Raw genomic sequence first — 26,112 nt, 5'->3', positions numbered from 1 at the left:
AAGTCATAGATGTCTTAGAGTTCCTTTGTTCATCTATGTTGTGTTTCATGATTCTGTGGGAATCCCCTTGTAAGTTGGGTTAGCACTTTACAAGTTGTAATCAGATTGATTATAGTGAAATTCCATCATGTTTGTGATGGAGACTGGATGTAGGCTGCACTGCACTTAGCAGCTGAACCAGGATATATCTGGGTGTAATCTTTCTTCTCTCCAACTCCATTTCTGTTTTCTACTGCACAGGAGCAAAAACTAAAATGTCTCGTGCCAAGTGACGAAACAAAACAAAAAGTCTCGTGGCAAGTGACGAGCAAAAACAAAAAGTCTCGTGTCCAGAGACGAGCTAAAACAGAAAAGTCTCTTCTGAGTTCAGCAAGTATTAAGCAACAAAAAAAGGGGGCTAAGATTCAACCCCCCCTTCTCTTAGCCACTGAAACCATCAATTGGTATCAGAGCTTGGTCTCAAAGAGATCAAGCTTTGCAGCTTGGAGTAAAGATCCTCATGGCAGAAAACAGTGGCGCAAATGTGGTGTCTTATAATCTAACTGAAGGTCAATCAAGCAACAGACCCCCTCTTTTCAATGGAAAAAATTATACCCATTGGAAGGAGAGGATGAAGATATTTGTACAAGCAGTGGATTACAGACTTTGGAAGATTATTCTCGAAGGGCCTCAATTTCCAACTATCACAAGTGCAGAAGGAGTTGTTTCTCTCAAACCAGAAGCAAGATGGATAGAAGAAGATAGGAAGAAGGTAGAGCTAAATGCCAAGGCAATAAATCTGCTCAACTGTGCTATAAGTTTCGAGGAGTACCGACGGGTATCAAGATGCACAACGGCAAAGGAAATCTGGGACAAATTGCAAATCACCCATGAAGGAACCACCATTGTAAAGAAGACTCGGACAGACATGTTGAATCGAGAGTATGAAATGTTTGCAATGAAGGAAGGAGAGTCCATTGATGAACTGTTCGAACGGTTCAATGCTATCATTGTTGGCTTAGATGCTCTGGGAATTACACATTCTGATTCTGTGCTAGTGAGAAGAGTGTTGAGATGTCTCACAAAAGAGTGGGAAACTAAAGCTTTAATTATTTCTGAGAGCAGTAGCTTAGATTCCATGACACTTGATGATTTGAGAGGAAATCTTCTTGCTTTTGAAAACACCTATTTAAAAAAAGATTTAAAAAAGAAAGGAATTGTTTTTTCTTCTATGACTAACCCTCTGGATGATGAATCCAGTGATAACTCTTCTGAAAATGAGTTTGTGTTGTTTGCAAAAAAATTCAGGAAAATGGCAAAGCTCAAAGGCAAAGGCAGCAGCTCAAGGAGGATGAAGAAAGACTTGAGCAAAGTAATTTGTTACAATTGCAAGGAAATGGGGCATTTCAAATCTGATTGTCCCAAGCTGAAGAAGGAGGAAAAGCCGAAAAAAGGAAAGAAGAAAGGACTGATGGTCACATGGAAAGACTTGGAGAATGATTCTGATGATGATGATGAAGAAATCGAGACCAAGTCACAAACATGTCTCATGGCAGACCACATAGATCAGGTAGTCTTTCATAACCCTAACACTGAAGATCTTCATCTTATGATAGACCACCTTTCTGAAAAAATAAGATGTTTTCTGCTAGAAAATCAAGAACTTGAACAGCAAATTACCATTCTTAAGGCCGAAAACAGTTTTCTAAAAGAAAAAGTGAGAGAGGCCGAAACTGCTTGTGATCTTGTTGAAGAAAATAAGCAGTTAAGAGCCCAAGTTAGGAGCTGTGAAAGTAACCATTGTGTTCTTGCATATGTAGATTGTTTTAAGCAAAATGAAGAGTTGCTTAAAGAGGTTAAAAGACTTAAGGAAGACTTGGCCAAGTTTACACAAAGTTCCGAAAGTTTAAATCACATCTTGGCTAGTCAAAAACCTTTTTATGATAAGGCTGGGTTGGGGTTCTATAAATCTGAAAATTCACATTTTGAAAATATTGCTTCATCTTCTAATAACACAAGATTTCAAGATCCCACCTACTTTAACAAAAAGGCAACTCCAAGGTTTTGTAGACTATGCAATCGGAATGGACACTTTCCCATTCAATGCTTTTTCGGTGAAAGAATGGTTGGTGACAAGGTTTATAAAATTGTTTTTGATTACAATAGCTTAGGACATAGAAGATGGTTTAACGTAAAAGGATCCAAAAAGATTTGGATACCTAAGGTTACTTAAGCATTGTTTTGTAGGTGTGCCTAGCATCCAAAAGGAAGGAAAATATGTGGTATATGGACAGCGGATGCTCTAGGCATATGACCGTAAAGGCAACCTTCTTCATAAAGCTTGATGACTATGATGGAGGACTTGTCACTTTCGGTGATGATGCAAAAAGAAAAATTGTGGCTGTTGGGAAAGTTGGTAAAAACTTTTCTTCTTGTATAAATGATGTTCTCCTTGTACATGGCTTGAAACATAATTTGCTTAGCGTTAGTCAACTTTGTGATTTGGGTTTTGAAGTTATCTTTAAGAAATTTGTTTGTTTAGTTGTGTGTGAAAAAACTGGGAATGTTCTTCTTGAAGCTAAAAGATGTAACAATGTGTATGGATTAACTCTTGAGGATTTAAAGGAACAAAATGTAACATGCTTTACATCTTTTGAATCTGAAAAATGGCTTTAGCATAGAAAGTTGGGACATACTAGCATGTATCAAATTTCTAAGCTAGTCAAAAGAAATTTGGTTAGAGGAATCCCAAACATCAAGTTTGATAAGGATCTTACTTGTGACGCTTGTCAATTAGGCAAACAAGTAAAATCCTCTTTTAAATCAAAAGATGGAATCTCAACCAAAAGGCCATTGGAAATGTTACATATTGATCTTTTTGGTCCTACTAGAACTCAAAGTTTAGGAGGAAAACATTATGGTCTTGTGGTGGTAGATGATTACTCTAGATTTGGTTGGGTACTTTTCCTTACTCATAAGAATGATGCCTTTCATGCTTTTTCCACCCTTTGTAAGAAAATTCAAAATGAAAAGGATTTGAAAATTGCCCATTTGAGAAGTGATCATGGAAGAGAATTTGAAAATCAAGATTTTGAAAAATTCTGTGATGACTTAGGGATTTCTCATAATTTTTCATGCCCTAGAACCCCCCCAACAAAATGGGGTGGTTGAAAGAAGGAATAGAAGCCTTCAAGAAATGACTAGGGCTATGTTATGTGAGAGTGAAATTCCTAAATTCTTATGGGCTGAGGCTATGAACACAGCATGTTATATTTTGAATAGAACAATCATTAGAAAAGGGTTAAAGAAAACGCCTTATGAGCTATGGAAAGGAACCCCTCCAAATCTTAAGTACTTTCATGTTTTTGGATGCAAATGTTTTGTGCTTAACAATAAGGAAAATCTTGGAAAATTTGATCCAAAATCATATGAAGGAATGTTTGTTGGATATTCCACCACAAGCAAAGCCTATAGAGTTTATCTCAAGGAACATAGGACAATAGAGGAATCCATACATGTTACTTTTTGTGATTCTAACTTAATCCCCAGTATTGTGAAGGATATTGATTCAGATTGTGAAGAGGATGGAACAAGCAAAGAAAATCCCAAATCTGTCCAGAATGAAGAATCTGTCAGCCCGGTTCTGTCTCGTCAGATTAGAGGAGAAACTTCCATTTTGTCTCCTGAACAGGCACGAGCAACTGAAACAGTGAGACCACCAGAAGTTCATCAAAGTTCTACACCTGTCCGAAAGCCTAGAGAATGGAAGTCTATGAGGGGTTATCCTCATGATTTCATCATTGGTGATCCTTCTCATGGCGTAACAACAAGATCCTCCACCAAAAGGCAAACCGAACCTAGCAACTTTGCGTTCTTGTCACAAATGGAGCCCAACAATGTCAAACAAGCTCTTGAAGATCCATCATGGGTCAAGGCCATGCAAGAGGAGCTAGCTCAATTTGACAAGAATGAGGTTTGGACATTAGTACCTTATTCGGATGGTATGAAGGTAACGGGTACTAAGTGGGTCTTTAAAAATAAACTTGGTGAGGATGGACAAGTTGTTCGTAACAAGGCTAGATTAGTGGCCCAAGGTTACGATCAAGAAGAGGGTATAAATTTTGATGAGTCTTTTGCTCCGGTAGCTAGAATGGAAGCAATTCGGTTGCTTCTTGCCTATGCCGCCCATAAAGGTTTCAAAATGTTTCAAATGGATGTTAAATGTGCTTTCCTTAATGGATTTATTGATAGAGAAGTGTATGTGGCACAACCCCCCGGTTTTGAACATAAAGAGTTTCCAAATCATGTTTTCAAATTAACTAAGGCTCTTTATGGTCTTAGACAAGCTCCAAGAGCTTGGTATGAAAGGCTTAGTGCCTTCTTGTTGGAAAATAAATTTCAAAGGGGTACCACCGACACTACTTTGTTCATTAAAGCATCTAATGATGATATACTTCTTGTTCAAGTTTATGTTGATGATATTGTATTTGGATCGGCCAACATTTCCTTGTGTGAAGAGTTTGGAAAACTCATGACTAGTGAGTTTGAAATGAGTTTAATGGGAGAGCTCACTTTCTTTCTTGGCCTCCAAATTAAACAAACTCCTAGTGGTACTTTTATTTACCAAGGAAAGTATGCAAAATAACTTATTAAAAGGTTTGGCCTAGAAAATTCCAAAGCAATGGGTACACCAATGCATCCCAACACAAAACTTGAAAAGGATGATGATGGTCAAGATGTGGATGAAATAAGGTATAGGGGAATGATAGGTTCACTCATGTACCTTACCTCCTCTAGACCGGATATTGTTCAAAGTGTGGGTGTATGCTCAAGATTTCAATCTCACCCAAAAGAATCCCATCTTACGGCTGTTAAACGCATCATTAGATACATTAAGGGAACTTGTGATTATGGCTTGTGGTATCCTAAATCTGATGAATTTTGTGCAGTAGGGTTTTGTGATGCAGATTATGCGGGAGATAGAGTGGATAGAAGAAGCACGTCCGGCATGTGTTGTTTCCTTGGAAGCTCACTCAACATATGGTCAAGCAAGAAACAAGCCACAGTGGCTTTATCCACAGCTGAAGCAGAATACATTTCCGCATCTGCATGTTGCACTCAATTAATTTGGTTAAAAACACAATTGGAAGATTACAAATTAAAAATCAATAGTATACCCTATTTTGTGATAATATGAGTGCAATAATTATTTCAAAAAAATCCTGTTTTGCACTCAAGAACAAAGCACATTGAAATTAAATATCATTTCATTAGAGAACATGTGCAAAAGGGAACTATTGATATTCAATTTGTAAAATCTGAAGACCAAATTGCTGATATTTTTACAAAACCCCTCTGTGAAGACAGATTCTGTAGCTTGAGAAAAAGTTTGGGAATGTTTGATTTAAGTTTTATTGAAAATCTGTGAATTTGTGACTCTGTTCAGTTTTTGCTCGTAGGTTTGGACGAAATAAAAATAATGGCATGATGGAAGAGCTGTGGTCAAGGGGGAGGCAGCGCAGAATTCAAAATTTTATGGGCCCCACCAAAAATTCCTTGACCCCACCTTAACAGTTATGGTAGTTATCTTTCTACAAATAAGAATCTTCCTCTTGTGTCGTCAAATCTCCTTGGAAGTGGTTATTGTCAAATCAAATCCCTATATCCATCCAATCCCTTGATTTAAGGCAACAACTTTTTAGTTTTGGATTTCAAAAGTTAAAAGGGAAATCATTTTTTTTTGGATAATAACTACCCATTATGGTCATTAACCGTCCACTAATGGTCATTACTCTCCATACTCTTTTTCAAACCCCATTAAATGTGTTCACCCACCTTGTCTCTCTCTCCCTCTCAATTCGGTTATCACCCCCAACCTTTCATATTTCATTCCCCCATTACCATGAAAAAGAAAATCGCGCCAAGAAAGAGTGAAAGAATTCTTCTTTCTCAAAAACCATCAACACCCCAAACTCACACTCACATCCATATACATTCTACTTCCTCATCCTCTCCCTCACCTCCAACCAAACAAACCGAAGCCATGAGAAGAAAGGTAGTGGCCCAAAAGAGTTCCGGAAGAGGACGAAACAGGAAGAATAAGGACCCCCAAGAGGAAGAAGAGCAAGAATCTCATACTTCTCCCATGCCTTCACCTCCACCCTCATCACCGAAACAAACTACTCCTGGAAAAAGCTCCCAAAAGAATCAGGGGTTTGCACTCAATGACACTACTGAACCTCCAAACTTGGAATCCATGGAATTCAGAGATAAGTATGGCAAGACTCACTCCCACTTCGATCCAAGCAGATTTAACTCGTGCACCTCTTTTGAGTTTCATAAAGAGGTTATGGAGAAGCGTCATTTGTGCACAACCTATCTTGTTAGCCTTGAAAATCTCACCAACAAGGGTATCAATATCTCCTCTCTGTTTGAACTCCTCAACTGGAAGCCTCTGCTTCTCATCCAGAAACCAGTCTACCCTGGTCTTATTCGAGAGTTTTATGCCAATATGCGGCTCATTGACGGCACCCTTCATTTCTATGTCAAAAGGGTTCAAATAGTCCTTGATGCTGAGACAATTGGAGCGGCCCTTGGGTTCAAAGATGAAGGACCGCGAGCGTACATAGTGGAAAAATGGGACACACAAGTTGGCGTTCCATACAAAACTGTTCTCAAGCACATTTGCGAGAACCTTTCTGGATTGCATGGCACCATTCCAACACATAAAGCTCTAGGACCGGTCAATTCCCTGCTTCACCGAATCATCACTCATATTCTGACTCCCCAAAGTGGCTCACACAACCGAGTGCCCCCATGATGACAAAAGTGGGAGGAAATTTATGTGTTTCCAAAATTGAAATTGGAACGAAACAGGGGCTGGAGAAACAGGGGAACAGGGGATGAAATTTTCAAAATTAAAAATTCATGATCACCCATGTTCAAAGAATGTGTTCAAAGAATGCATGTTGTTATTGTATTCACTATGGTTGCTGCTTGAACTGCATTTGGTTTATAATGATGTTTGATTTATTTTTGATGCCTGGCTGTTGATTCATCATTGATAAACTTGTTGTTTGGAAAACTTATTTTTGGCAGTTCCTTTAAATTGTGTAATACATTAAAACTGCCTTGTTTTGATCATGTGTACTTCAAATACTTTTCCATCATGTTGTTTTGGTTTGATATCTCTAACAGGAAAGGATTTGAAAATTTGTTTTTTGAATGAAATGGGTTGAGCAGTAAATCAGTTTATGATATCAAATGAGTTTTGATTATCAATTAAAACTGCTCATAAATCAAGCATTTAGCATCATAAAATATGCTAAATAACATTGTTACTTGAAGCTTGATTCAAATGTTACAGGTTAATGTTTCCCTTGGTAAAATAAGCACACATCAAGGGGGAGCAATGTGACATTTAGAAAGGGGGAGAAATTCAAAATCAAAGGGAGTATTTTTTTTACTCAATCTTTAAATTTCTTTCCATTTCAAATTTAATAATGTTTGTCATCAAGGGGGAGATTGATGAGTTTGAAAAACTCCTATTTAATTTTGATGATGAACAAACATTATTGAAATATTTAATTACAAAATTATTAATTTGATTTCACTTAACATATGTTAATTAATAATTTTGTGGTGCAGATTTTACCTTGGACCGGAAAATAAAAATGTTGCTAGCCCAAATTAAAAATCAGCCTTGCTGCATGTGTTATATTTAGTGGCTGAATTTTTACTGATGGGCCAAGCTCAATGTTATTATAGCCAAGCCCATATTTAATTTTGATGAATCCTTCCTATGCTTGATCCGAAATCAAATTCATCAAGAAAGCAAATGTTAACCATTTCGGCCAGATTAAATCCTAATGCTACCAAGCCCAACATTATTTTGATAAAAGTTTCAAAGCCTGGTCCGAAACCAAGGTTAAATGAAAGCTAAATGGCTTCATGCTTTCCAACGGATTCCATCTCTTTGTTAAGAATGGATTTCAAATTTTAATATGTTAGCATTGGAAACATGAGAGAGAACTTGACTTTGATTTGATGGGAATCATTATGATTAATGCTATACGCTACTCAAAGCAAGGGAAGTAAAAAGCAATTTATTATCAACTTGTTTCATTTTCATTTAATTACTTTTACTTTAACTTCACATTCTCTCTCATCTCTTTCTTCTTCTTTCTTCGGTCCTTGTCCAGGAAATAATGGAAAAAATGTTCTTCAACCAACAGAAGGAAGAAGCTGCATGCATCAAGACCATCAAGCTAATGATGGCAAAAAAACATACTAAAATAAAAATGAGCTGTGGCTGAGATATTCACCATATTTGGTTAGATTTGGTGATGTATCTTGAGCCTCTCATGCTCAAAAATGGACGTTGAAGATTCGGCCAGCATGGAGGAGATTCTTGAAGCATGACTTGTCTTTGATTCTGCTCAACCACCACAGGGAGTAGCTAGAGTGGCGAAGTGATGGTTGAAGGCAGAGATTGAAGCAGATGAAGTCATCATCATCATGAAGCATCAAGGGTTAGAAATCCATCTTGGAGAGCAAGCCAATGATGGAGAGCTCGGATTGATGAAGGGTGATGATCAAGAAAGGTCCAGAGGTAATTGCATGTTGGGTTTTACATGGTTATCTCTTCTCTCTCTATATGGCCGAACCGGTTCTGTTTGTTGAAGGAGGAAGAAGTTGGTTCGGTTTTGGCTTCAATAAGTGGAGGCTCCCCTCTTCTATAATAAGGGTGGACAGCCACTGTTTGAGGCAAGGAGAAAATTTGAGAGTGCAAGGCACAGTGTTCTCAGAGCTACTGAGCTAACAGTTTTCTCTTCTCCTTCAATGAATTCTGTTTTGTATTTTTCTGTTTAATTTTGTCATGTATTGAGTCTCATGGAAAAAGGCAAACAGTGAGGTTTGTATGAAAAAGCCATAGAGCAAAAAAAGGCAGAAAGTGCAAAATTAAAAGAAAAAGCCATAGATGTCTTAGAGTTCCTTTGTTCATCTATGTTGTGTTTCATGATTCTGTGGGAATCCCCTTGTAAGTTGGGTTAGCACTTTACAAGTTGTAATCAGATTGATTATAGTGAAATTCCATCATGTTTGTGATGGAGACTGGATGTAGGCTGCACTGCACTTAGCAGCTGAACCAGGATATATCTGGGTGTAATCTTTCTTCTCTCCAACTCCATTTCTGTTTTCTACTGCACAGGAGCAAAAACTAAAATGTCTCGTGCCAAGTGACGAGACAAAACAAAAAGTCTCGTGGCAAGTGACGAGCAAAAACAAAAAGTCTCGTGTCCAAAGACGAGCTAAAACAGAAAAGTCTCTTCTGAGTTCAGCAAGTATTAAGCAACAAAAAAAGGGGGCTAAGATTCAACCCCCCTTCTCTTAGCCACTGAAACCATCAGTTCATAATGCATAGTGAGTAGCGCGCTTTGGAAACAGAAAGTGGTTGAATAACGTGCGTGTATTTACTCTTGAATGTGGGAGTATAATGCGCGTGTATTTTGTTGAGCTTGTGCCAACTTGTAAGCCAAAAAGACTTGTACGTGTAGCAGGCCTCTTTCATACTTATAGCACCTCTTTATTTTTCACGTAAAAAAAAAAATCATAGTCTAACATTTGTCTAGATATGTCAACGTTCTTAGATTTCATAGGAGACGAGCGAGTTTTTCTCATAACAATATAAACTTGGGGGCAGGAAAATTAAGCTGCAATAATGACGGGTAATGATTCATGGTTAATTATGCTGAACATAACAATAATGTCAGAATTAACACAAGCCATAATCTTCACAAGTTAATTAGCATGACACGTGTCACAGCCTTAACTTTGCACAAGTGATACTTGTTGTCGAAATGTCTTGAACACCTTTCTAATCCTACGACAAACAATGTCCCTCCGAAGTTGTTGGAGAACATGAGATAACAAACAACAAACAACAACCACAACGTCTAACTTGGATTTTTTTTGTTTCAGCAGAAAGAAAACTCATTGAATATTGTCACATTTTCCTTTTCCTCTTGAATGCTGCTGCTGCTGCAATAACAATAAGATTGTTTCTTGTGTTTGAAGCAGAATATTAATATTGTTGTGTTGATTCATTTTCTTCATCTGGGGTGTCGATGAAAGACTGAAAATCAGCATGATTGGCAAAGAAGGTGGTGTCTTGAAGGCATGGGAGGCGACGGTGAAGAAAACACACGCCGTTGCGAAAAAGCGTGCCAACAGCATATTTGGGACAATAACAATTGGGCACGTAGAAGAAGATCATCATCAAGAAAACCACCACAGCAATGGTAGTAATCGTGTTGCAGAAGAGAATGGGAGCTCTGAGCCATTGGAAGTTTACCATGAAGAGAAGTTTCTCCCCAATGGAGACTACTACACAGGGGAATGGGCAGAGAGTTTTCCACACGGGTTTGGCAAGTACCTATGGTTAGATGGGTGCATGTATGTTGGAGACTGGTACAAGGGAAAGAAAACAGGAAGAGGAACATTCAGTTGGCCTTCTGGGGCTACCTACGAAGGCGAATTCAAGAACGGTTTTATGGATGGGACAGGAGTGTATACAAGTGCCAATGGGGACACCTACAAGGGTCAATGGGTGATGAACTTAAAACAAGGCCATGGATTCAAGAGCTTCTCGAATGGGGATTGGTATGATGGGGATTGGAAGAAGGATGTGACAGAAGGGAAAGGGAGGTATGAATGGAAGGATGAGAGTCATTATTTTGGGGAATGGAAGAATGGGGTTATTAGTGGAAAAGGGGTGTTTGTTTTTCATAATGGGAATAAGTTTGAAGGGCATTGGGAAGATGGGGTTCCAAAAGGGACAGGAACATTCAAGTGGCCTGATGGATGTTACTATGCTGGCAATTGGAGTAGGGATGGTAGGGATCAGGATGGAACATACCATCCATCAGAGTCCTTGGATGAGGAGGAAGATGGCCATTGTCATGCTCATTGGGAGCCCTCTGAATTGTACACTGCTTTGAGTTATTATAGAGTTGGTCGCGGCGAGAAGGTTCCGGTTTTGCCATCACAGAAGAAGCTTGCTATTTGGAGGTCTTCAAAGGGAGGGGAGAGTGGTAAGCCTAGGAGGATGTCCGTCGATGGCAGGGTCAGTCTTGGCTCGGATAGGTCAAGTGATAGGTGGCATGATGGTGGGGATGGTGAAGCCCCCATACCTCCTCCTCCTAAAACTCCTCCCAAGGCAGCCACTGATTTGGATGACGAATTGATGAACATACAGATAGAGGATGAAAGCACTGGACCCCTCAAACCTCTCAAAGCTCCTAAGAAAGCAAAGAGACAGGGAGAGACTATATGCAAAGGCCACAAAAATTATGAGCTTATGCTTAATTTACAACTAGGAATAAGGTACATCAATCAGATTGAATTGAATGTTAGCCTTTGAGCTATTTGATTGCTTTGTTTTAACTCTTGCCTGGTTTTTTTTGGGTCATTTCATAGGCACTCTGTTGCAAGACCTGCTCCCTCAGCATCACTTGATCTGAAGCCTTCAGCTTTTGATCCAAAGGAGAAAGTGTGGACAAGATTTCCACCTGAAGGATCCAAGTACACGCCACCGCATCCATCAGCCGAATTTAAGTGGAAGGATTACTGTCCAGTAGTTTTTAGGTCAGCTCTCTTAATCTCTTGTTGCCACAAAGTTATTTATCCACATTGCACAGTTCTTCAACAAAAGTGTAATTTTGGAATGAAGGCGACTCTTGATTTATACTAACTTGTGCATTTCACTCTAATCTCAGGGCTCTTAGGAAGCTATTCAAGGTGGATCCAGCTGATTATATGTTATCCATATGTGGAAATGAAGCTCTTCGCGAACTTTGCTCCCCTGGAAAAAGTGGAAGCTTCTTTTACTTGACGAATGACGACCGCTACATGATTAAGACAATGAAGAAAGCTGAAGTAAAAGTGAGTTCAATCTTGTCATGGTACACTTGCAATTAATTTCTTATAAAACATGCCAAGAAAGCATGATGTTATCTGATATTGTTATGCCGGATTTCTTTGCAGGCTCTCTTGAGAATGCTTCCTGCCTACTACACTCATTTTCGAACCTATCAAAGTACAATGGTGACAAAGTATTATGGTTTGCATTGTGTCAAATTAACTGGACATATCCAAAGGAAGGTACATTTCCTATAGTGAGTGTCAGCATAACAGAAACTTATCCAAAAAATGAGGCCTCATTCTTTATTTCTTTCACTTATTAAGTTGATCAAAGCTTCAGAGTGGTTGACATTAACTAGTGCACATTCTAATAGGATAACAGAACTCTCAAGTTTAAAAGAACTATGAAATATGAGATATAATCTTTAGAATTTGAACATAATAATACCATGTTTGATTTTCCAGGTTCGATTTATCATAATGGGAAACCTTTTCCGTTCTAAATATAACACCCATAGACGCTATGATCTTAAGGGATCTTCGCTTGGTCGGACAACCGATAAGCCTGAGACTGAGATCAGTGAAACAACTATCCTTAAGGATCTTGATCTAAACTTTATATTCCGGCTGCAATCGTCTCGATTTGAAGAATTCTGCAGGTGATTAAGGATTTCAGCACTCAATTTATCATTTTGCCTTGGAAAGCTAGCCTGTTAAGTGGAACAATAGCAAACTCCAAATACATTTTGCAGTTTTAATTTGTTTCTTCACTGTAAGCTGATCATATCTACATATACTTGTTATCCAGTCAAATTGATAGAGATTGTGAGCTTCTAGAACAGGAGGGAATTATGGACTATAGTTTGTTAGTAGGTATTCATTTCAGACATATATCACCAGAGGGGGAACTTGTTCCTTGTGGATCTGAGAATCTTATTGGTAAATTTCTTATTTCAGCACTATCTCCATTTCAAAATAACTGTCAATTTGGATTAATTGATACAATAAAAAATTGTGTTTAATGTTTCTTGTGTTTGTGTTCTTTAAAAATCTCATTCACTTCAGGAAAAGCCAAAAATGATCCGGATCCTCCTGGGTAAAGTACTTCAACTCTTTTTTTTTTTTTTTGTGACACTTTTAACTTGATTTATACAAATTGAATGTGTGCTCAACACTATACTACTAAAAAATAATATTAGACTAATGAATAGTAATTAAGATACTCTGACCATCCTCCTAACTGGTACCATCTTTTTCTAAGCATTTTGCTTGGAAATATAATGTATGATCCATTTATATATGGTTTTGTAGCACAAATTTATTGTCTCTCCCTCTCATAATAAACCATCCTCTCCTCTCACTTGATATGCTCTCTAATACATATTCACAAGAATTTATCATCTCAAGATGAAGACTAATAGCTTGGTATGATTGTGTGTGTGCAGTGCCTTATTAGGTGTGAATATGCCAGCAAGAGTTGAAAGGACAGTGAGAAAACGTAGTAGTGAATTACAACTTGTAGGGGAACCCATTGGAGAGTTCTATGATGTAATATTACATTTTGGGATCATAGACATACTTCAAGACTATGACATCAGCAAGAAGCTTGAACATGCCTACAAGTCCATTCAATATGATTCAACCTCAATATCAGCTGTTGATCCAAGATTATACTCCAGGCGCTTTCGCGACTTCATCCTTAGAATATTCACTGAAGACTCTTCCTGAAAGGTATACATGATTCTCCATGTATCTTATCCAGATATGGCATCATTAGTTCATTACCAATCTGGTGCAAAGTGGGAGTGTGTTATAACCATGCCAGAAATGAGAAACCCTTGAAATTTTCACCCTTATTTTTTAGAGCTAAGTGCTAACTCACACCTATTTTGTTTATTACTTAATCACCTTCATTCTATGTATAGTGCAGTATAAGGGAACACATCATGAGGAAAGCTAAAAGCTAGAGAGACTATGTACATGCATGTTGCACACATCTGCTAGAATCTAAATATCTAATGCGGCAGCTTCATCAGTTACTATTTTGTTAAAGCTAGATAGAGAGGGGTGGCAGGGAACTCCAACATTTTGTATTGGTATTAGATGTACATTAGAAAAATTGAAATTAATCAATGTGTGCCTTTTGACTTCTCCGTTTGATTAGTACTTATCTTACTGAAATAATACTAGTCTCATTTCGACGTCAAATAAGGACAATAAAAAGGAGCACTTAAAGAGATTAAAGTTACCATGGATAATTGACTGAACAGCATCAATGCCAAGCCAATCACTGTTAGCAGGAAAAACGAAGAAAATCTGCGCTGATTAACTTAAAACAATTTCAAAAATGGCATCAGCCGTTAGAATAGACAATCTCTTTTAACAGCATGCTTGTTTGTGGTTATGGTTTGGAAATGAGAAATCTTTTTGGCAGAGTTGCTTTAACAATCTTTGACAGGTAAACTTCATAATCGTAAACCAAAATATAAATAAATAAATAAACTGCCTTCAAAGCTTACTTGATTTCTTGTAACCTAAATGAAGCAAGAACCCAAAACTAAGCCATCAACCCATTTTGTCCCATACCTTTTTATTGTAGTTCCAGTGACAAAGTTTAACTTAATCCTTATAGTTTACTTATAAAAGTGCAACAGCATGGACTACTTCAACACCACTTTACCTGAGGCCGTCCAAAATACTAATCCCAATCTTAATACCATAACAGAAAAGTATGAATAGGCAAACAGAAGTTGCAGGAGTGAAAATTTCATAAGGCAAACCAACGATGGTCCACTATAACAAAACATGTCCAATTTTCCGAGTAGGCTAAATTACAATGAATTACACTACAGGTACAAAAATCAGTCATTTCCAATGCTGAAATTGCAAAGTATAATTAACTAATGTTGTCTGAAGCAGAAAATGCAGAGGTAAGTTATGTGGCAGTGACAAATCAATCTCCATGGATGGTATAACGTTCCCATTTCTTTGTTGGATCATATATCTGCAATAGTAAACGAGAAAAGGGCATTCAGAATTAGATGCTATGCAAGAAGCTGCTACACATCTTAAAAGAGTCAAGGATGGACATGGTTAAATTTAAGAGCTGCTCAGCCAAAAAGGCAGAAAAGGGACTGTGTGTGTGTGTGTGTGTGTGTGTGTGTGTGTGAGAGAGAGAGAGAGAGAGAGATTGTACCTCCCATCTTGAAGCAGGAAATATATGTTTGTTCTTTTCATACCAGTGTCTTTCTACAACCTTCCCAGCATGGGACTGTTTTAAAGAAAATAAAAATACAGTGTTAATGACCCAGAAACTACATGTCAAGTTTACTAGAACCAGCAAAGGAAAAACATGATATATCAAGCTTAAGCCTTTAACCATCTTAGAAACTTAAATTTCACAGTAGTGGTAGAAATGAGCAGGTAAAATATGTACCTCATCCTTCTCTATAGTGGCATCAGCAATTGTTCGGACATCCTCATGCACATCAAAATGGAAAAGCTGTATATATAGAAAAGCATCAAGTAATGTGAATATTGAACACTATTATATTATTAAAATATAATGAGGGAAACTTTCAAGTGCAGAATACCAGACAGAAGACCAAAAAAAGTTCTAATTGAAACGATGAAGGTTCAGTTAAGAATAGATGATCAGCTACAATAAATTATCTATTGTATATATAAAGTAAGAATAAACTCGTACAAGAAAATGAAAGACATTATTAGCCTTGTCAGAATGAACTCAATGATGCATCTTCTGAGAGAATAAATCCTAAATCAACTAAAGTAAGAGAACAAATGAAACATACTGGTCCGCTCTTTCCTCTGGCTTTGTTCACGATTAGCTCGTAGAAGCTGTGTTGCTGCAATAAACATCAGAACATGCAAATTAATTAAGTTGATACCAATCCTTGTATGCAGTCTTTATAAAATCATAACTAAACTACATCTTCATACATGAGGAATGATAAGGTCTTCTTTCACATATAGCAAATTTTCAACTGAGGTTGTTCGAATCTCTCGGAATTCAGGAGCCAGTTGCTGTTGGACTGCTCGAAGAAACTCTCCGATGCTATCACCCTTGCGTACCTGAATAATATTATAAAATCATTGAGAACCCAAGATCACAAGATGCATCCTAACAATACAATAAATCACAATCAATGAACTAGAAAAACAAGTATGAAGCTGACAGCATATACTTACCTGGATTACACGCCTGTGGCCAGTTCCATCCCAATAACTGTATGTAATTTCAAGAGGCTCATCTAAAAACAAAGGAAATTTTTGGTTGGCAATAGGCTAAGAATATCTTGTAGCTATAGTAATATAAAAAAGAGTTTAATTTTGATGCACTGACAGTGTAAAGCGTTTTACAGTTACACAGTCGTACAATCACATCCGTTCTTTTGGATGACCATTCACGAGGTCAATGTGAAAGGTAGTTATTTTTACTGATGTGGCGTTACATAATTGGATGCATGTGTAAGATTACTTTACACTGACAATGTATCAAAATTAAATGCATAAAAAGTTTGGGGTAACTTATCTAATATCTTGTAACTATAGTTATATCTGTGTATATTTAACACATGAACTCAACATGTTCAAACATCTGGTATGTTGTTCACACAAGTGGATGTAGATATGACCATCTATGCTTCCTATTCCACTCTTCTAACAAAATCAACTACACAGTACACAGGGACTTTTATACAGTTTAAGTATTTTATGCATCACTTTCAACTAAGCTAGGCTGAAGAAGCAATTGAGTGAATCTGAATATACACTTCTTCCATAAATAAACTATACTTTTTATTTATCTATTTATTTTGGTTAAAACAAGCTATATTTTGTCCCTTCACCCTTTTTCTTAAAGTTGAAATAAAAATTATGTGTATATATAAGTGCAGGCTTACTTCGAATTTGCTCCTGCTCACGGAGCCACTGTTTGCGCAGTCTTTCACGCTCAGCTTGTTCCTCAGCCTCTCGCTCACTAAACAGCCACCCTCATCACTCCAATGCCCGGATGTTAGGGAAATAAACAATAAAGAAAGGATGAAAGCATGAAACAATAAGAGAAAAGGAGGGAAGAGAGATGCCACACCTGTCGGGTAGAAAGCTGGTTTCAACAGTAGGGTCTTTTCCAAGTTTACCGCGTCTTAGTCTCTCCAGATTCTCTGCTGACACAGAACGAAGTTATTTTAGAACAATGACATATATACATTTGAAGATTGGAAACTAGCTAAAAGAACAAGAACAATTGGTGGAGGTCTAAAAAATTGGTCTTCAAAATGAACTTTAAAGAACAGTAGAAAATGTATAAAACAAGGAATCATCTTCAACTATTGATATACTCCCCCCCCCCCCCCCCAAACCAAAAAATATTGCGATAAATCATCAATAATATTGTGAAGTCTTTTTCTTTGATGATATCTTTTTTTTCTGAGAAAAAAATTACAGCAACATCATTAAAGACTCCATATGACTATTTTAACAGTATTATTGTTATTGTATTGATAAATGAACAAGAACAACAATTTGAAACAAATCACAAGTTGTTGAAAAATCCTCTTACTATCTTCTGGTTCCTCCTCTTCAGCATCATTGTCAATATCCTCTGCAAACGACAATCGAGAATTTCCCTTTATCTTCCTCTTCTTGCGCTTCTCCAACTGAAGCTCCTCCTCCCTGTTTCAAAAGAGAAAACAAAACTATAATGATTGACAACACACAAACCAAAAGCTGGATGAACAAGTGCAAAACAAAAAAAAAAACCTACTCTTGCTGTTGCTTCTGAAGTTTCTCCTTCTCTTCTTCCTCAATCTTGCTCTGAATATTAACCCTCTACTCAAAAGAACAGGCCATTTCATTCCATAAGACACAACAAATCACAAGAACATAGTAGAACAAGTTAACCATTAACATCAACATTAACATTAACAGTATTGATAAATAAGAAATTACCTTCTCTACATACTGCTCTCTGGTGACAAGACCAACAGTTTCCTTCTTAAAAGCAGTCTCTAGAATCTGAAACAATCATTCATTAGAACCAAGGATAGATTAGTCAAATTCAAACCAACACGAAGAATCAAAGGGGAAATTGAATTGAACATTGAAAATGAACAATTACCTCAGAAGTGCTAGAGCCGAATTGAAGGAGACCAGGCTGGCCCTTGGCGGAGGCAGACTTGGTTTTGAGCTCTTGGATTTTACGGCGCTCAGCCTCTCTCTGCTTCTCAAGCCGTCGGATCCTCACCGCGTCTTGAGCGGTGCCGACGTAACCGTCTCCCATGCCCGACATCTTCTTCCCTTCCAAGCAACCGCAATCTCCAACCAACAACCCTAACCCTAACTTGAATTTTCTCCTATTCCTCTCTCAGCTCAGATGGACCGAAAATTAAGGATGTTGCCGGCGGCAATTGAAGACGGTGGTTCAGCCGCTGAAGGTGGAGGGGCGGCAAGGTTCGCACTTTGGACGAGAAGCTGACACTAATAAAGTAATAATTAATTTAATTTTTTTATTTAATATTTTTTTTTTTGGGTCATGGATTTAGTGTTCTTTTGTCTCTAGTCTCTACAGATTTTTTTTTTGGTGTGAAGTCAGAATGGTATGGATTTGGGCCTTCATGCTCTTTTTGGTTGATCGCTATTGGGCCAAAGTGTTTAACCAATGTGTAATTTAAGACCAAAAATTCTACGTCTAATGAGATTACACAGAATTTAGCAATTATTTTAGGAATTAGCTAATGGGGAACCTGTTAACGGTGTTAATATAAAAAAATTTGCATTGAAAAGTTAAACATTTTAAGTTTTTAATATATCCATTGTTTATTTAACGGGAAAAAAAAATCAAAATTTTAATTAAAATAACCTTAGCAAAACCCATTATTTTATTATGTCTTTTAACCAAATGGTGGGTTCAATTCAATCCCTCATTTTTGTAGTCAAAACAAAAAAATGGTCACAAAAAATTAAATCAGAAACAAAATTACTCATAAAAGAATGTAAGTATGTAATTAACAAAATCACGCCTAGAAAAAAGATTAAAAAAAAAATATCTGCTACACACAAAGTTTTTAAACCATTTGACAAATCTTTTAAAATAATAATATGGTTATGTATGAGTTTCTAAGTATTCGTGGACATTTTTCAATGCTATGACACATTAGCAGGAAGGTTGAACACGCCTAGCCACAACATGGTCCATCCAATATATAATGAGTTTTGTTATTCTGTTTTTTAAATGTTTAAGTATACCATAAAATGAAATATTTTAATATTATTTATTATAAAATAATATTTTTTATATTTTTAATGTATTAAATATATTAAAATATATTTTTTTATAGTGACCAATGTTTTAAGATATTCAAATTCACAATTTTTAAATGAATATAGAGAGATTATGTTATTTGAATTATAATTTGTTAGTATCTGTTCCTGTTTGTTGCTATTAGTTAATTCCATCAAATAAATATATATTACGTTCTTAATGATTTCATAATTTAGATTCCATTCAAAGAATAATTAGATGCCATTCAAAGAATCTATATCTAATTATGGAATTTGATTCACTTCAATAAAGAATCCACTTAAGTTCATGTCAAATCCATGAAGACACCGTAGACTTTTCATAGTTTATTACTTATTAGAACAGATATATCTGAAATAAAAAATTATCATGTTTATATAAAAAATTAACTATCAAATTAATTATTATATATTTAAATATAAATATATGTCATTTTAATATATTTTTATAGTTTATATCTTTAATGTATACTTAATATAACTGATAGATTTAATAATTAATTTTTAGTACACAACTAATATAATTTATTAGAAATAATGTAGATTATATTTGAGTAAATCATTAAAAATGTATTTGAATTATTTTATCACTAATAAAAATGTCTCCAAATTTTATTATTAATAAAAATACTCTTGAATTGTTTCAAAGCGTGAAAAAATACACATCTATAAACTAATTAAAATATTTGATATTAACAAAAAATATTGACATGACAAATAAAACTCTAACATTAAAAATTAAGTCACATCATGTTTTGTTGTTAACAGAGTATGCCTTTAATTATTATAGTTTGATATTTTTTATACATTTTTAAATTATTTAAAAAAAATTCTCATAATAATTTCCGATAATATTTTTATTAGCACTAAGATAATTCGAGTGCAGTATTTGGCTAAAAATTTTTATTATGAAAGATAAATGTGTGCAATTCAATTCTGTTGGTGGTATATGTGATTTTATTTTGATATGGGAATAAGTAATTGCAGGATTCGATTACTTTGTAAGTTAGATTTTTAAAATTTTTTTAATATCAAATCGAAGGATCCGATTTGTTTGTTGTGATTTTAAAAAAAAAAATTTATAGATTGGAGAGTCCGATTTTTGCTCTTAATAAATCGCATGGTCCGATTTTTATTCAAAAAAAAAAATCGAAGAATCCGATTTTCATATTTTAAATAAAAAAGTTCCACATTTAAAAATAATACCTTTATCATCCATAATCCTTAAAAACATTATTTCCACCCCAATATCAAAAATAATTTGCGGCGATGTTTATGGTTTACCCATGATATTATTTTTGATATTGGAAAAGTTTGGAGTTGTTGGGGGACAATGAAGTTTTCCTGAAAAGAACCCTTGCGGCTGCCATGAAACCTTTCAAGTTTCAAGTGTGGCTTGTGCCATGTGGACCAGACTATGTAGTGATGAAACTGTTTAACCTAATATACCAGATGATATATATAGGGTAGGCCATTATTATCCCTTTTTTCTCCCCTTTCAAACTATCCATAGTATAACCAAGTTGGGTTGGTCTAGTGGTTAGCTCATTAGTCCGTTTAAGCAAGTGTCGGGGGTTCGAATCCCGCCTTGTGCATGCAGCAATCCATTGGCCAGCGGCAAACCCTTAAATGGAGCTCAGTACCGCGACGGATTAGTCCTTGACTTATCGGGTTGGGGGATACCGTGAGAAACCAAAAAAAACTATCCATAGTATGATATTTAATTAAGTTCAATTAGTTTGATTTGAGTTTGCATTATTGGTCTTTATTTTGAGCTAAAACTTTTCTAATACTGTCGCCTTTTTTAATACTAATAATGTTAACTAAAAATAGAAATCTCTTAAATCAACTAAGCTTTGATAAAATAAAAGTGGTCAATATTATTGATAATAGAAAAGGATCTATTATTTTACCAGAAAATGAGTTTGTTTACTTTAAAAGTGTGTCAAATTATGTAATAAATTTTAATTATTATTTTTTCATGAAAATACTTTCATATAATCGCCATTCAAATAAAATTATGTAAGTATCTTATCTTTAATTTATATATAGGAGGATGATTGATGTCGAATTGACCGAACATTTTGGCTGATTAAAAGAACATTAAGCAGTGATCAATATGAGTTAGTTCTAGGGTTAAATCCGAATAGAAGAAAGGACAGGTCGGTTGGCTTTAGGAAGTTCGGAAAAGCCACTTTCTTTTACAAAATTGAGTTTGTAACTTTGTATGTCATTTCAATTTTGGAAAAAAAGAGAATAAAAATTCTTGAGCATTTCCACAGATGAAGCCACAGGTCCACACGTCATTTTGCTTAAAAGCATATAAAATATTCAGAAAGCAACAAACCAAGTAATTAAATTAAGGAGCCGTTTAGATAAATACGTTGAAAATATCTTTTTATAAAGATATTTTTTAATAATTAAAATTTAATACATATAATCGATTAAATCGTGTTATTTTTATCAAAATTAGGATAGACAAATTGATCTGATCGAAAAATGGTAAATCAAATCTTGAACTTGTCTAAATTAATATTATTTTTTATAGAAAATGATGATTACAATACCCTATTATAGAAAATAACTAAAATACTTCTATTATATATTAATTTTGAGAATCCTAAATTTTAACCATTTATTTCTATCGTAGGATTAGGATTTAGAATTTTTAAAACTAATATATATATATATATAACATAACAGTATTTTAATCATTCTCTATAATAAGGGTATTGTAGTTATTTTTTATAAAAAATAATATTAATTTAGACCAGTTCAAGATTTGATTCACTATTTTTTGGTTAAATCAATTTGTCTAGCCTAATTTTGACAAAAATAACATGATTTAATCGATTATATATGTTAAATTTTAATTACTGAAAAACATCTTTAAAAAAAGACGTTTTAGACGACTTTATCTGAGTGACTCTCATTAAATTAAGATAAATTATATGGTAAAGATGTAAATTTATAGATTTTTTTTATAGGATGAAAGAGAGATTGAAAAAATTAGGATTCACATTTTAAACAATAATAAAATAATAAAAAATAACTATAAAAAGAATTTATATTCTCTCTGTACAACTTTAATATATATAGTAGAATGTCTCTTAAATTAAATGTACATAAAAGTTTGGGCAATTTACCCAAATAAATAAAGTAGATAAAATCTTTACTCAAATACACAAAACAGAAACATATTACGTGCATGTGCAATTTTTCATTTCTATGTAATTCGTGGGAAGCAACCACGGTTTCTAATTTTTACATAAATCGTGGCTGCCTAGGACGGATTATGATTGTTTTGTGTTGTGTGTAAACCGTGGCAAGTAGCCACGGATTACGAAGGGAAGAAGGAAGCCATAAACCGTGGCAGGCTCCCACGGTTTATGAAGATGGCTAGATGGTGATAAAACGTTGTGGGAGGGAGAGGGAGAGGGACTGATATACTGATCAGTAGTCAGTACTATCCATTAGAAGAGTTTCAGAATTTGAGTGGAAAAAAAGAAAAAAAAATTAATTTTTTTTATATCTTATTCGATAAAAACGTATCTAATATTTCTGGATTTTTTTATTAATGGTTTTAAAATGAATAATTAAGCTAAATTTTTTAGATCTTATTCAATAAAAATATATCTAACATATTAGTTCAAAATATGATCTCTTGTAGGGTTTTAGATGTGTGGGTTAATAATTAAAACCCTTAAAATTTATTTTTTGGATTTTAAAATTAAAATTTTTTATTTTACTGAATATAATTTTTGGATGTATATTTAAATGATAATCTTTTAATAATTAAAAATGCTAGAACTAAAACAGAAATTTTAAATTTTAAATTTCAGTTTTATTTAGTTTGTATTTTGAATATGTATTTAATTTTAAAAAGATACTAAATCTATTTAAATGTGTTTATTTCAATTTTTTTTAAATTATTATAATAAAAAACTTAATAAAGAATCACATTTAAAGGATTCCTTAGTCTTCAAAAGTCTCTTTTATCTTAATATTTTGGGAATTAAAATGCTTCTGAAAAATCACTAGAGAAGAAAATATATAAATTTAAACTTCTGTAAATATGAAGTTGATATACAATATATTTCATATTCAAGTAATAAAGTTTTAAATCAAGAATCCTTTAAAGATTCATTGTTTAGTTACTATTTTTATTTTATACACGAGTTTATATTAAGCAGAATACTCATCCCAATCCAAAATCAAATCATGTCCCCATTGACAATAAATACGCCATTGGTATTTAAACTTTATAAAAAAAAAAATTCCATTCCTGAAGGCTTCTATTCTATGTATGTAAAGAAAGTGTAGTTCAACTCATGTATATAGCATGCTAATGGTGCTAACTGCTAATGCAAATAAACTTCAATCAGAATTATGTTCTTTCACACTATATTAAGCAAACAAAATTTAATAGGAACCCACTCACTCATCATATGATTGAGATTCTGTCTTTTTTTTTTCTTTTTTTTCACTCAAATTCTGAAACTCTTCTAATGGATAGTACTGACTACTAATCAGTATATCAGTCCCTCTCCCTCTCCCTCTCACAACGTTTTATCACCATCTAACCATCTTCATAAACCGTGGGAGCCTGCCACGGTTTATAGCTTCCTTCTTCCCTTCGTAATCCGTGGTTACTTGCCACGGTTTACACACAACACAAAACAATCATAATCCGTCTTAGGCAGCCACGGTTTATGTAAAAATTAAAAACCGTGGTTGCTTCCCACGGATTACATAAAAATGAAAAATTGCACATGCACGTAACATGTTTCTGTTTTGTGTATTTGAGTAAAGATTTCATCTACTTTATTTATTTAGGTAAATTGCCCTAAAAATTTGTTATTTTAATGCTTCTGCTTGTGTTATAGGTCGGTAGTCGTTACGCCTTTCTAACTTATATGCCCCAAATATGCATGGGTGATGATGCTTATTTTTCACCAATTTGGGCGAAATAAGAATCTAAAAAAATAATAATAAACTATCAAAAATATATCAAATTTTGTTATCAATAAAAACGTTTTTAAATAATTAAAAAATATGATAAAAATATTAAAAAATATTTATTTTTTGTAAATGACAAATAATTTTTATATTTGATAAATCGTTTATACTTTATACATTTGATCTAAAATTTTATAGAAATATTTAAATAAATATTTAAAAATACACAAAAAGAATATTTTTAAAAATATTATTGATTATTGACAAATAAATTATAAAAAAATATATACTTAATAAAAAATTATCAAATTTTAAAGATAAAATATCTCATTTTTTTAATCATATTTTATAAAAAATGTATCAAAATTTTATTTTTAAATTTTTTTTGAGAATACATATTTAATGTTAGACATTTTTATCGCATTTTTTAATTATTTAATGATATTTTTGTTGATAACAAAATTATTAGAGCATATTTTTTTTTGTGGTTTATTCAAATCAAGCCTGAGTATTAAATTAATGTTCTAATGGTTATAGGGGATAAAGTTTGCTTTTGTTCATGCATGAATTGGCAATTCCATTGGTAGTTATGTTGATCATGTAATGTAACACATTGCTTGCATATTACTTAATTTGTGCGTCATAATCACCTCTTATTGGAACTTTTTTTTTTTCTTTTTCCGAATACTGGCATAAAGTTTAAAATAGTAAAAGAATATTGTGTGTTAATTAGAATAAAGATAAAATCATATAAAACTAAAAGGAAAAGTTTAGGGCCAGCAACTTTATTAAATTTTGGCCAGTATATAATTAGAAAAAAAAAGTGAATCATTTGATGAAATCTCACACCAATCTTATACCATTAAAATCGTTATTAATAACTATTTAATGGCTACAAATCACAAAATTGCTGGCCTAGCATTCCTCTTTTTGGTGCTTAAAATTCTATTTGCCTTAAAGATAGAATGCTTTCGAAAATTCTAGTGTATATTGGTTTCTTTGGCATCAGATTCTAACCAAAAGTGATTCTAAAGGAAGCTAATGCACCTGAAATCACATGTAATACGTTTGTTAATTTTTTTTAATCATTACTTCTCATAGATTCATGTTGACACCTTGACTTTAAATTATTGCTAACCAGTAACTACACATATATATGCTTGCGTAGCGAATAACTTGACCAAAGAAATATTCATGGCAGATCTAAAAATTTTATAAGAGGGTCAAATTAAATACAAAATAAATTAAAATATAATGTAATAAAAAATTAACAAAATATAATTTATAGTATATAGGTCAAAATTAATAATTATATTATATAAGAATTAATATTCAACTATACATACTTTAAGATTTTGGTTTTTTTAAATTTGGTCTGCAATATTTCATATAACTAAAATTATCAATTTATCATCTGAAAGTAAAATTTAAAACATTTTCTTTTTCAACCTATACAATCATATAATTTGCTAAAAGTTTGTTTTTCATCTTGTTTTAAAATATTATTTTAATAATTTTTATTGTTTAAAAAATCTATTCAATTGTTTCTGTTGTCATAGAAAGAATCAAAATAAATTTTTTTTATAATTATTACTTTTTACATTAATTCAAACCTATATTTTTTAATAACTTTTCAATTATTTATATATTTATACGCTTTTATTATTTTTTAAACTTTTGTTAGTTACTACTAATATATTATAATAACATTATAATTTATATATATTAAATTACTAACTTGTAAATTTCTTTTAGTGTGTAATATATAAAAATATATTTAATCTATAATATATATATATATTTTATATATATATATATATATATATATAATAAATTAATAGTGCTAATTTTTTAAAAAAAAAATTGGAGAACCATGGTCACCTTAGATCTCTCTTGGATCCGCCACTGGAAATATTAATATTCTAAAAATAT

At 33.8% G+C, this 26,112-nt stretch overlaps 2 protein-coding genes across 3 annotated transcripts; one reads left to right on the top strand and one right to left on the bottom strand.

The window, feature by feature from the left end:
* The first annotated feature begins 9,963 nt into the window (after window positions 1-9,963).
* On the top strand, window positions 9,964-14,085 carry LOC112756318 (phosphatidylinositol 4-phosphate 5-kinase 4-like). Its single transcript, XM_072219241.1, has 9 exons — window positions 9,964-11,364; window positions 11,458-11,625; window positions 11,757-11,922; window positions 12,025-12,141; window positions 12,367-12,560; window positions 12,710-12,840; window positions 12,967-12,997; window positions 13,347-13,632; window positions 13,832-14,085. Exons 1-8 carry the CDS (start codon window positions 10,127-10,129, stop codon window positions 13,627-13,629), a joined length of 2,328 nt encoding a protein of 775 aa, XP_072075342.1. The 5' UTR covers window positions 9,964-10,126; the 3' UTR covers window positions 13,630-13,632; window positions 13,832-14,085.
* A 566-nt stretch (window positions 14,086-14,651) lies between these two features.
* Window positions 14,652-18,454, bottom strand: LOC112756319 (protein XAP5 CIRCADIAN TIMEKEEPER). Of its 2 annotated transcripts, none has more exons than XM_025804852.3 (12): window positions 18,041-18,454; window positions 17,872-17,937; window positions 17,687-17,751; window positions 17,483-17,595; window positions 17,012-17,087; window positions 16,824-16,900; window positions 16,111-16,172; window positions 15,862-15,993; window positions 15,714-15,767; window positions 15,338-15,403; window positions 15,098-15,172; window positions 14,652-14,905 (listed from the first exon to the last, which is right to left on the bottom strand). In XM_025804852.3, exons 1-12 carry the CDS (start codon window positions 18,209-18,211, stop codon window positions 14,855-14,857), a joined length of 1,008 nt encoding a protein of 335 aa, XP_025660637.1. In that variant the 5' UTR covers window positions 18,212-18,454; the 3' UTR covers window positions 14,652-14,854. The 2 variants fall into 2 exon arrangements, with proteins under 2 accessions (XP_025660637.1, XP_025660638.1); XM_025804853.3 differs by having other exon boundaries at window positions 17,012-17,084.
* Between the last annotated feature and the right edge of the window lie 7,658 nt (window positions 18,455-26,112).

The sequence above is a fragment of the Arachis hypogaea genome, chromosome 16, assembly GCF_003086295.3.
Source record: "Arachis hypogaea cultivar Tifrunner chromosome 16, arahy.Tifrunner.gnm2.J5K5, whole genome shotgun sequence".
Taxonomy (NCBI): Eukaryota; Viridiplantae; Streptophyta; class Magnoliopsida; order Fabales; family Fabaceae; genus Arachis; species Arachis hypogaea.
This window is presented reverse-complemented; position numbering and strand designations above follow the sequence as displayed.